The following is a 13,299-nucleotide window of genomic DNA, read 5'->3' as shown; positions in this document are numbered from 1 at the left end:
CTCATTAAACATTGCAAAATCAAGTCCTAAGTTGGTAGTGGAATGATAGTGCAGGAATTGTCATTTCACTAAATTGTTTGGTTGAAGTGATCTGTCTCATAGTGATAAATCTCCCTTTCTCTTCATTTAGGTATTTTCCTTTTGGAATAGTGTTTCTTATTGCTGGCAAGATCTTGGAAATGGATGATCCTTCAGCTATTGGGAAGAAGCTAGGCTTTTATGCCATTACTGTGGTCTGTGGTCTGGTGGTGCATGGACTGTTCATTCTGCCAATGATGTACTTCTTTATCACCAAGAAGAACCCCATTGTTTTCATCAGAGGGATTCTTCAAGCCTTGCTAATTGCTCTGGCCACATCATCCAGGTATTAAGCATTGATATTACTAATTACCTATGAGGTCCTAATTAGAGATGGCAGAAACTTGGAATTTCAGGTTCGCAGGAAATGTCAATATTTCAAAATTTGATTTCATTTTGATTCTGACACCAGGTGTTCCCAAAATGAAATATGCTCCCCAGGATCCCAGCAGCTGCTGAGTGAAATCACTGCTATTCAGAAGATGACAGCTGTGAAACTGACAAGAATCATATCAATTTCACTCAGTGGATGCCATGGTTTCCAGGATTTGTGGTCCAGTACGCTAATTACTGTCAATATTATAAGCATCATTATCCACATTTTACTAATGGGTAAACAGAGGCACAGAGAGGGTAAGCGAATTGCCCAGTCACATGGAGAATCTGTTCCAGAGTTGAGAACAGAACTTAGGAACTTTGCTTGTCCCCTGGTCTACCTAGAGTACACTGCATCCATATGTTCCTGAAATCATAATGGTTCCAACTAAGGCCATAAAAATTAAAGAACTGTCAGTATCTCCATTATAAATTTCATTTTATAGGATGTTTATAAAATGGCTCCTACCTGAAGTATAGTATAGTGTATTGTGAAATCAGGAGCAAATTGTGTTCGGGGTAGCTTTTTAAATTCTAATGAAGTTTAAAAGATTAAGGCTGTTCTTTAAATAGAACAACACACACAAGTTTGTAGTTTGAGATGTGTTTGCATTCCCCAGACTCAAACAATATGATCTTACAGTCATAGATGTTAGGGTTGGAAAAGACTTTTCAGGATCCCTCTCAAGCCTGTCCCGATACCACTACGATTTCCTCAGTCCTCCTGGTTCTAAAAACCTCTAATGCTATTGACTCAACATCCTCACTAGGCTGTTTATTCTATTACTTAATTCCCCTTACTCTTAGGATATTTTCTTATCTATTCAACCTGAATTTTTCCCTCTTCAGGAGCTTAGCTTCTCATTGTTTTACCTTCTCATCTCTAGAAAAAAGTGTTCCTTTCTCTTCTTCCTGTTTGCACTGTAGAAAGATAATGGAATTTTTCACCAGGCAGAATCCCATACTTACGAAGTATGGCCTTACTGGGGCTTTATAAAATAGCGCAGTTACTTCCTTCATATTTGTGAGTTCATAGCCAATGTATTATTCCCCTGAACTTTTCTGCTTTATTGCTTTCTAAACAGCTATGTCCCCCTTTTATTGAAGCAGGTCATTATTTCTTCCTATATGTATTACCTTTTATTTCTCTCATCCTCTGTCTGCCTTTATCTCTGAACCTATCAGATCATTCTGCAAGTATGAGCTATCTTCTCTGTAGTTTAATCTCCAAGGGTATGGGTTAGTCATGGTATCCTGGGTTTTCCAAAGTTTCTTTTCCAAAATGTACCAAAATCATAAGTCATAAAAATATGGCAAAAGTCAGGCCTGATTGTAATGACCAAACTACAGGTCCAAGTGTCTAAATTGTGTTTACACAGACTTCCTTGATAGTCTGCAATGCTAATGCAGACACAAGCCGAAAATTGTGCACACACTCAAATAACTGTGTGCATAGTGCTGTATGATGCACGTTCAATGCCCGTTTGCAGCAATGGATGCATTTTTTGCAAGTGCAATGTAGGTGTCTTTTTTAAAAAACAGTATGGTTCTTGGTGTTTTTCCTCTTAAATAGTTGAGTCCTGTGATGGGATGTTGAACTTTTCACCTTGGTTATAATGAGAGGAATAGATACCACACATAATTGAGTTGTTGCCAAGAGAACATGCACAAATAATTGGTTTTGGACAGTAGAGCTGCTTCTCCTGACAGTCATCACATCTGCATCTGATTAAGTAATACTTGCTACAAAGGCAATATACAATATTAATAATACAGGCATTGGATTATTAGATCATTTTAGAGCAGAACAAAACGTTGGCATATTAATGTGTCTCTCACATATGTTTCTACATCAGTGCATGCCTACATCTAATGATGGACAGACAACTGAAAATCAGTGTTCTTGTATTAAATCCAGCCAGCCACCATGTGTGGAAAGATTTCTTTAGTTAAAGAGCAAGGGCCAGTTAATTGTTTTCTTTGCCTATTATTTTTAGTTATTATGGTAGCATTTAGGAAACCCACTCAGAGATCAAGGCCACATTGTACAAACACAGAGCAAGGAAGATAGATTGTAAACTCTGGAGGCTGGGGACTGAGCATCAGACAGGATGCCACAGGGAGACAAGACAGACAAATGGCAGTGGGAGAGTGCAGATGGGAAGGATGAAGTGTTTTTAATATAGATTATACTGGATAAAGCCATGGCCAAAAAGTAAATTTTTCCTTACTTGGCTCTTCATATGTAGCAACACGAACTTAAACCATGACAAAATGTAGTGAGTCTCCAGTGGATAATTCATCTTTTTACTGAATTTAGTGCTGGTGAAAGATGGTGGAATGATAGATTAGGAGTCTAAATACATCTAGCTAACCTGAGATCACATAAAACAAGGCAGTGCCAGCACAAGCCTCCCTGCACCGACTCCTTAATGTGCCTTATCTTTGTTTTGCAGGGATCCTTTCTGATGGTTATTCCCTATAGCTAATTTAGTTCTTGACACCTCTGCCAAAACTGCCAGTAAGGGTGCCACTTTGGGCAAATGGTGCTGGTAGTATTGGGATGTGAACAACTGTCCACTGCCGGAACTGTATGCCACCAAACAGCCATCTGATGGCAATGACTTCACTGAACTAAGCATAACTGCAACCAATAACCAATAAGTGAAAGTTTCTCCATCCCATGAGTCCCCCTGTGCTGTCCAGTTTTATCACTTGAGATGTTAACAACATGCTGGACATTTGCATGGAAATGTCAAATATATAGGGCAAATTTCTGACTTCTTTCCACCCTCCAACAATATATGCGTGCAAACAGCTGAAGACTATCATTTACCCTCCTCCCTATCCCCTTAAACAGTGCATCCATAAAGGAGCATAACAGAATTGTACTTGTTTCCTTCAGTGCTTGGCAGGGGGTCCCAGCTGACACACAAGGTAGCATTCCATAGCCTCTAAAGGGAATGGCCAGCCAGTTTGGATGGTGAGCTCAGGTTCATAGGCCCTTGCACATAATTTGGCTTTAGTGACAGGCGCTAAGGGAGATGCAGGCTACTCCTTTTATGCAGCAATAAGGTGTGATCCAGATTATGCTGCAGCCTGGCCCCTCTGAACCATTTTGCCTTGTTTAGTCAGCTTAGCTCAGGGAATATTTGTTTCACGGTTACCATTCCTCCCCCCATCCACTCAGGCACCTCTCATAGTGTAAAGGACAGAATTTAGCTTAGATAGAATCCACCTTGGTTTGATTTTAATTTCCCTAGAACTCGTAGCGTTTTCTTCTCCATGGTCAACTTTCTACAGCATCAGTGAATCAAAGACAGCATATTCTCAACAGTGCATCACATCAAAAGAAACAGTTCTCTTTTCCTCCGCGCACAGTGTAAATAAAATGTAAGCATTTCAAGGGGTTTTTACTTCTTATGAAACTCTGAGACCTTGGCTCTTGTGCAGTGTAAAGTAAAGACAGATTTAACGAAAAGGAATGTAAGTTAATTCTAGATGAAGTCAGTTTGTTGACTTTGTGGAGCAAATAATAAGAATTAGGATTCATTTGCAAGATAAACAGGGATGAACAGCTGGAGAAGGAGCTTTTTCTATACTGACTGGCTCTTCTATTTCTTTGTGGCCTACATGAGAGCTTTGCCTGACTGAAATATTGGTTTGTATTCAGTCTCGGCCGTTGTGCAATCACCAAAATTGAGTGGGATCAAACTATAAAATATGTATCTCTAGTTTTTTAATTGCTTGTCAGTAAAACTCTTCTGAGTGGGCCAAGATGCCTCCTCTCTTCATCAAAATCTTCAGGAAATTCTAAAGTATATTTAGCTATTTAAGAACAGTGCTTTAGATTTGGGCTACAGGCATAGGTTAAGTATTAAAACCTAACAGTTTCCTCAGCATTTGACATTAGACACCAAAAGCTGCTTTCACTAACACTTACTTTACTTAGGCCAGATCTACACTAAAAAGTTAAGTTGACCCAGCTACATCACTGAAGGGTGTGAAAAATCCACATCCTTGAGTGACATAGTTAAGCCAATATAGTTAAGCCAGTGCAGACAGCGCTAGGTTGATGGAAGAATTCTTCTGTTGATCAAGCTACCACCCTTCAGAGAGGCAGATTAACTATAGCAACAGGAGAACCCCTCCTGTCACTGTAGTGTGCCTACACTGACATGCTACAGCAGCAGAGCTGCAGCGCTGCATCTGTGCTGCTGAAGTATTTCGAGTGAAAACATCGAACAGAAAACTTGATTTTTATTTTTGTCAAAAGAGCCACTTCAGAGACATGAGACAGTAAATCAAAGATGATGACAGAACATCTTCCTCTTGATTAGTGTTTTTCATAACCCCTCAGGGGTTTCATGTTTAATTTCCTTTCTTTTATATTGTAGTACTCATTAACAGCTATCCTCACCTCCTAGTTACACACTATAAAAGCTCTACTGTTTTAATACATTACTAATTAGAATTGAGGCGGCAAGGGTCACAGCTAAATCTGAATTAAATTTGGGCAAGGGTTCGGTGTTACCAAAGTCATGAGTAGTTCTTGCAACATTTCAATCTCAGATGATGGAAGTGTCATAAGCGCTCCTGATCTTGTATGATTTCTGCCATATATATTGGGGTGTGAGATCAGCAGTTCTCATGAGATTCACAGTCTTTGTCACATCTCAACTGAATAATAATAATAATAAAAAAAGCTGGTCCATTTGGATTTTAGATCTAACACAGGTGGTAGAATCGAACACTTTTCACTTGAAATTTGAAGGCATTTAGTTTTGAGATGCAGATATAGTTTGCTCTGTAATACTAAAACTGAGCAATATATACCACACTTGTGGATGGAAGAACCATATGAAGCAGATGTCCCAATTTTACAGGGACAGTCCCGAAAGTCAGGGCTTTTTCTCATGTAGGCGCCTATTACCACCCCACCTCTTGTCCCGATTTTTCACACTTGCTATCTGGTCACTTTAGGAATGAGCAGGCACTCAACAGTACTATCACTGGTCCACAGCGGTGATTCCGCCAGTTCATAGTTGAGGAACTTTGCACTTTGTTGTATCTGATCTATGGATAAACAGAGGACTTCAGTCCCCAGGGCTGTTTATCTGACATCTTTCACAAGCACTAAATTCATTTGGAAGGGTGGCAGAGAAGTTTTGGAGAGTTCAGTTCAAGGAACAAGAAGCAACCTGTTTTTAAAATAATCCAATTTACTGTGTAGCCCTTACGACTTATTGCCTAAACTGGTATTTTATTTTTGGTTTGGTGTCAATACTCAGTAGGCATTGGCACAATCTTAAGGGCATATACCACCCTCAGTCTGTGCTCACTCCCACTGTCAGTAGGAGCTGAGGCCCTTAACTTTGATAAGCATTGTGTATGTGTGTGGGGCGGGGGAGGAGGGGAAATCCTGTGCAGGCAGACGATCAGACTTTCATTTTAAATACTTGACGGGAGATGGGGTGGGTCTGAGGTATTTCTTCTATCCCTATTGGAGATATCACCTATCACCTATTCTTGTCTCTCAGTTTACATCTTAACCTGCTTTGAAGCTTATTGTCAGGGCCATTAGCTTTCTGTCTAAGGAGGACTGGACGGAACTCCCTTTCAAAAGTATCAACAGTGCTCCTTTGTTTTCCAGAAGTATCACTACTGAGCTGCATGAGACACTTTCCTTCAGTGACTAAACATACAATATTGCTTCTGCATTATCTCCAGTCCTTACTGTCTCCCTTTCATGCTTATAAGGCCAGAACATATCTTTTTAGAAAAACATCCAATATTGATTTTAAAATGTGTAGAGAGGGAACTGTACTCGTCTCTTGCATAACAGTGCAAAGCAGAATTTGCATACACCCACTCAAGTGCCTGGTGTTCATTAAACATAACTGTTCTGCTCACATGGAAGCCAATGACAAAATTCTCATGACTTCAGTGAAGCCAGATTGGGCCCAATACATAAACAGACATAGAAGTGAAGATAGCAGATAATGCTTGAATGGATATAGCATTGAATATGATCTGTATACAAGGGAAGATAGATGAGTTTGCTTGTTTTTAACATTATTCCCTAAGGATAAAACAACTTTCAACATGTGTTTTTTGTGTGATGTTTTGCAGCTCAGCCACCTTGCCTATAACTTTCAAGTGCTTGTTGGAGAATAACCATGTTGACAGAAGGATTGCCAGATTTGTGTTGCCTGTTGGGGCCACGATCAATATGGATGGAACTGCCCTATATGAAGCTGTGGCAGCAATCTTTATTGCTCAAGTAAACAATTATGAGCTGGATTTTGGACAGATTATTACTATAAGGTATAAACAAATGTTCTCTCATTTGTGTATTAAAGCATATTACTGCATCTGCAATGTTCAGTTCAAAGCTTCCTGTAACTATAATCGAAGTATGAAATGCAGAATCCACTTCTCCTCACCATTTTAGAAAGCACAAAGAACAGGGCCTGTGCAGAGGAAAACCTTATTAGTACTATTAAAACAGAGGAATATATTGCATTTCAATTTATTGAATTGGCTTTTTTCATCCTTTGCTTTTAGGCCAGTTGTAGCTTACTTACTGTTGTTAGCAGCTGTTAATTTTTAACTCTTGAATACTATAAAAAGTGAACCCCTCCAAATCCCTGTGCTGGTGGGGATGCACTTCCAGTGCCTAGGACAGGGAGTATGTTAAGAACACACCAGCCCCTCCCTCTACAAATAACTTTCAACATTGTAAACTTCAAAGGTAAGCCCCTCAGCTCTGCGTTCTGGCCCTTTACACCACAGGAGAGCCAGAGCAGCATACAGAAGCTCTAAAAGTATCACAGCAGACCAAGGAAGGATTCACCAAGTACAGGCAACATGGAAGACAGCTGTAAGGTTGCCTCCCAAGGACCCTTCACAGGCCCTTGAAAAAACGGGTATGCCAGCCATGGCAGAGGGCTGGAGGGGCACATCAGGATTCGAGCTTGGCAGAGATTCCAAATTGCATGGCCTGTAGGGCAGCCCCAAGGAAGCTGCCATAACTTAGGCCCTGGGACTATCTAAGTTATACAATGAGCCTCTTCAGCCCCCAGACGAGCCAGGATGTGGAGGGCACAAAGACGGCTTTAAGCTACCATAGTGCCTTCAACCTGTTGTCTGTAAATTCTGTGCTGAACCTCTTAGAGGTGCAGCACAAAGTCTCACCCCAGGTATTTTCTGTTTATGTTTTATAAAAAAAACCCTCTGTCTTATTTTTTCTCATTGGGGGTTTTGTCAGCCTTAAGCTAAAACTGGAATCCTTAATTATCCCTTCCTCCTGAAAAAGGCATGGCAAACATTAAGGATGTGCTGAACAGACGTGGGAAGGGTCTTGAGAGAGGAAATAAAATGGGAAAAGAAATAAGATACACTCAGTGTAGTTTTCCTCTAACCCATTAGTTTTAACTCAGTTTTAAAAATGGCTTCCCCTACTGCTGCTTGTAGAAGCAAATTTAATAACAAGCAAGCTCTCACCGGCTAGAGAGCACTAACTAGAGATTATATATTTTAAATACCTTCTTGAAAATAGTATAACCAATCCAAAATAGAAAACAAAAATTCCAGCCAGTTAATGGTTGCCAGAATAATTACACGGCCTGCCAAAGAGTGCCTCGGGGAGTGAAATCTGCAGGTTTCCAGCAGGGTACGAATGATTAGAAAAACATGAATATTATGAGTAAGGTCTGACCACATTGGAGCTCTACCTACCTACGTATCTTTGACCCTCTGACCTCATTACCATCATATCTGGGCATCTTTACACTGTCGTGGCCCACACATCTTCAGCTCTAGTGTGCATAAGACCTGAATGACCACAGCAAGAGAGTTTTTTCAATTAACCCCTTCCTGTAGCTGGGATCTGCTTATGAATTAATGGGAAAGTTTGGTCAAACTAGAAAAAGAAATCAATCTTGCCCATATGATTTGTTGCCTTCTCTCCCTGTACTAACAGTGAGAATTGTCATGTGTAAGACTATGGGTATGTCTACACAGCAGCTGGGAAAGGCATGTCACAGCTTGGGTAGCCATATGTACGCTAGCGCTGCTAAAAGTAGCATGCTAAAAATAGCAGTGCGGCCACAATCTCATAGGAAGGAGTTTGGCCTACCCACCTAAGTGCAATCCCAGCCATCCCTCAATCTTTTATGCTCCTGGTAAAGGGAATCTGTTTTCCAAAAGAGTACTAATTAAATATAGCACTGAACAAATATGTAGTAGGGAGCCTAAGCTTGCATGGAAACTAATATTTGTATCAGAGACGGTCTCAAACTAGAATCCTGATCTGAGACTTCCACCCACTGAACATGGGGGAGAAGAGCTCAAAATGGTACCCTCCATATGAAAACCCCTAAGCTTTGTCTCACCTAGATCTTGAGCCGAATACTGTGACTCAGTCCCATCTCTTATTTGAAGTCAGACATTTGATTCAATACTCAGAGTCAAATAAAAATGAAGTTTTCAATCCATTCATTCACTATTTGTATTACGGTGAAGCCTAGAATCCCCAGCCAAGATTGGAGACTGCCATCCCTTTGTGCTAAAACTGTACAAAGATGTAGTGAGTTGCAGTCCTTGTTCTGAGGATCTTACAGACTATGTAAACAAGGCAGGAAAAGGATGGAAGACAGGAAATATTATTATCCCTGTTTTACTGAGGGATAGAGAAACCAAGTGACTTGCCCAAGATCACACAGGAAGTCTGTGGCAGAGACAAATTGAATCCAGATGTCTTGAATTCCAGTCTAGTTCCTTAATCACAAAACTATCCTCTCTTTTCCAGGGGACAAAATTTAAGCCTGCCAGGTCCTCCTGCCTTCTTCCTGCCTGCCTGAAAAATATGAGACTCAAATAGGAGTAGTGACTGGTTTCTATTTTCCAGAAACTTAAGAGGAGGATGAAATCATTCATGCTTGCTTCATACTTAGATCCAAATAGATGAAGCCAGGATCTAGGATAAGATCCTCACCCCTGCTCCAGCTCACATATGCTTGCTAGAAGGACTAGAGCAGCATAAAAAGACTGGCTGCGGAGGGTTCTCTTGGTGCAGGAACTACAGACAGCCTCTACTAGGTTTGTTCCAAGGACCCCTTTGGAAGCCTTGACATAGGGGTTACACCAGAGGTGGATATGTATCAATGGCAAGTCTGTAGTATGCAGCATGGGGACAGGCTGACATCATTGAGACAGGCCCCTACAACTGTTTAAATTACGCTGCAGGTTGCAAAACAGCCTAGAAACAGGAGTTTAAAACTACCTTAGCTGCCCTCCCTTCCCTTAGATCACAAGCTCTATGCTATGATTTAGAGGTGCAGTGCAGAATCTTACCACTGAAGCTCATCTACTTGGCTGTAGGGACAAAAGATGAAAATGTAGCAATGTGCAGCTAATGTGCCCTATTCAAGCCATCTATCTGATTTCTAATCACAGTTCATAGATTCCTGTTGCCGCAGTTTGTATGTGAGTGTTTCTGGACCAGAAACAGTCATGTAGAAGTACCCTATTACTTTGTTTCATTTCCAGCCATGTGAGATAGCTGTTAAATCTTATTGTTCCTCTTCTTGTTTAAAGCATCACTGCAACAGCTGCCAGCATAGGTGCTGCAGGGATCCCACAAGCTGGCCTTGTAACTATGGTCATTGTTCTGACATCAGTTGGGCTGCCTACAGATGACATCACTTTAATTATTGCGGTTGACTGGGCATTGTAAGTAACTTAAAGTGTCTGAACCTTCCTTCCATCTGCAAATCAAGTTGTTTTTCTGTACTTTGCGTGTAAATCCATAGACACTTAGGGCTTCACAGCTGTCACTCTTGTTGTACATCATAATCACTGGGAACTTCACAGAGACAGCAGGAATAGAACTTGAAAAAGCACTCAAACTAAAGGAGAATCTCCATTAGCAGTATAGAGTCTATGGCCAGAACTACCTGAATTAATAACAAATACTTTATTTTGAATTTTAGCTCTTTCTTTGTGAATTGTCCATGAGCAGATTGCAACTTTCATATTCCTTAATTATTCAGAAATGTTCACATTTTTTACCTCTAGATTACGAGCAATTCAGTTCCCAGCTCTGATAATGCCCAGGCCAAGTCTACAGAGATCATCTACAGTGTTCAGCATTTTGTCAGTTAACTCAACTGTTGGCATTCATGTTCAGACATGGTAACATTTTGCAGTGTCTATGAGGCCATAGTTGAGTGGTCCTGATTATATCCAGTAGCTAGAATACCGTCTCTCACTTTACAATAGCAGGTTTGTTTTATTCTAAATAAGTCCTACAATTTAACATTTCTTCATTATTCCTCTGAATACAATAAAGATCCATCGCACAAGGTGCTGCTAAAGTGCAATTACAAGTTCACTCACTGTATTTTATTTAACCTTACACCACTGAAGGTACCTTATGAAGTACTAGGGAAAAAAAATTATCTTGTGCCCTATTTTCTTTCTGTATGAAGCATAGACAGCCTGAAGGTTTAGTTGTGGTTGTTTTTAGAAAAGTTTGTTTTTTACATTAAAAAATATCAGGAATGTCAAGTCTGGCCCTTTCTTGGTTTTGCTGGAGAACTTCTGGGAGATCTCAGGGACGTTTACTCTGAGCTCTAACCTTTAAAGGACAAAGGTGTTGAATCTATAACAAAGCCGTCCTTTAACAGTTAAGGAAGTTCAATAAAAACAAGATGTTTAAACACTCTGACTAAAAAGCAATTCCCCTCTCAATTGCTCAGCTCTGACTCAATATATGTAATGTCTCCATTTCACTATTTCTCCACTATTTCTTTCAGCTTAGACAAGACTTTAATTTCTAGTTTAAAACAAGCAACAATTTAAAACAAAAATTAAACATTTCAGGCTCTTTTTACACTATAAAAAAAAAAAAAAAAAAAAGAGAGCACAGAAGGTTGCAAACCCAATTTTTTTTCCTTTGCAGGTCACCTTGAGTGAGAAGGGCATACTTAGATTTCTTGGACTAGTGCTCAACAGTTTCATAAACCTATAGGTGCAAAATGAACTCATCTGTCTATATTGTGGTTGGCTTTACAAATATTTTCATCATTACACTTGTGGGTAGAAAAATATTAAGGTTGCTTAAATGATCTGATAGGATTGATATCTCCATTACAATGCATTAGTTGTACTGCTTGTACAACAACTTATTTAGGTAACCTTAGCGGATATGTGAAATTAGTAATTTTATCCAGTGCCTATGAAAAAAACGCACACATACCTCACCTACTTTGTTAAATGTTGGTTACAAGTTTTGTATCTGTGGTTACATATAACTGTACCCCCTAATCAGACCCCAAAGCAGCTCTTCCTTATCCAAAGCTGCCGCTAGGCACAATCTTGCACAACCTAAAGCTAACGATCCAACAAGTCTTTCCAAGAGTGCAAAACTGCTCACAAAACAAAGAACATGGAAGACTGTAACACTACTACCTGCAGCCACCAGTTGTAACGATAGTTTTGCATTTTACTTTTACTTGTGAAGCTTTTCATCAAGGCCGAGTCAAAAGCTGTAAGTTAAGGCTCAGAGAGATAGATACATCTAGGTCCAGATTTTCAAGTGCTGTAGACATTCAGTTTTCATGTGTAGTTACTGTAATAGTAGATGTAATTTGGATAACTCTGCATGCAGGTTTGACATTACCCGGGGTACAATCTGGATTGCTGAATAACTGTCTCCTCAGTTCTCCAACCTGGCATGCCTTTTACACTGCTTTACTGGTAAAGAGCCACTTCTGGCCAGTTAACACACAGCCCCTCCAGCATGTAACTTGCTCCCAGCCTGATACTGCAGCAATTTGACATGGATACTGTACACATAAAGGGAAAAGAAAATATGGTGGCATATGCCTTGTCCAGGAAAGAGGGGCCTGACACACTGTCTGTGGGTTAACCAGTGGTTGACACTCCTGCAGTTTTGTAAGGGGCAAGGTGTGACAGTCTATACCATTATGTATATCACTTTTATGAGACTATGATACATTTTGTACAAAGTAAACCTTGTGAGGTATCATTTGAAAACTCATAATCTGCTGAACATTACTGTCCTGGTAAAATGTGTGTGGTAACATTGTATGTAAAGTTACAAGAATCTACTGTATAACATTGCTACAACCTGTTCCAAATTTAGAAAGGCAGGCCTAAACCAGTTTTTCAGAGACAAAGACACACTGATACCCCAGCCAGGTATCAGCACAGTCAATTGGATAATCACCTAGTTAAATGGCCATTCCTAGCAGTGAGAAGGGTGTGAGCAAGGACTTTACATATTGGCAAAGGCACAGTGGGGGCCTTCCATGTAAATAGATTGCCTGTAGCTGAAGCTACGCACAAAACTTCTATAGTAGTTTACTAAGCCTATGAAAGATTGGGCCTGTTTTTTGTTTGGAGTAAACTGGTTTGGGCCTGCCTTTCTAACTTTGGAACACAACGTTATACAGTATGACTATTTCCAAGACCGAGCACCTGTCACTTAACACCACTGTTTTGTTTGTCAGAGACAGATTTAGAACAATGATCAATGTCTTGGGAGATGCCCTAGCTGCTGGAATCATGGCTCATGTCTGCAGAAAGGAGTTCACCAAGGATGGTGATGAGGTAAGAACAAGACAAAATTGCCCTTGAATGAGGGAAGATACTTTAAACGCTGTGGGTGGGAAAGGGGGATATCTCCAAACATAGGATAACAGATGGATGATCATCACTGTGCACCTCACCAAGCTAAGCAGATAGTGTCAGAGTCAAGGCTTTTTAAAGTCATTCCCAAGAGTGTGACCATACAGTGCAAGGTACTTATTTGAATAA

At 40.2% G+C, this 13,299-nt stretch overlaps 1 protein-coding gene across 1 annotated transcript in view; it reads left to right on the top strand.

Moving 5' to 3' along the window:
* Positions 1-13,299, top strand: part of SLC1A7 (solute carrier family 1 member 7) — a 68,548-nt gene that overhangs the window by 51,423 nt on the left and 3,826 nt on the right. The window contains exons 6-9 of the mRNA XM_067535480.1: positions 131-364; positions 6,586-6,780; positions 10,054-10,188; positions 12,993-13,092. Of these exons, the coding sequence (XP_067391581.1) occupies positions 131-364; positions 6,586-6,780; positions 10,054-10,188; positions 12,993-13,092 (664 nt within the window). The remainder of the gene's footprint in view (positions 1-130; positions 365-6,585; positions 6,781-10,053; positions 10,189-12,992; positions 13,093-13,299) is intronic.

Source organism: Emydura macquarii, unplaced genomic scaffold, assembly GCF_026122565.2.
Source record: "Emydura macquarii macquarii isolate MOO-44397 ecotype Brisbane River unplaced genomic scaffold, CSIRO-AGI_Emac_v2 contig_3506, whole genome shotgun sequence".
Lineage (NCBI taxonomy): Eukaryota > Metazoa > Chordata > Testudines > Chelidae > Emydura > Emydura macquarii.
The sequence above is the reverse complement of the archived record's forward strand: the minus strand, read 5'-3'. Positions and strand labels throughout refer to the sequence as shown.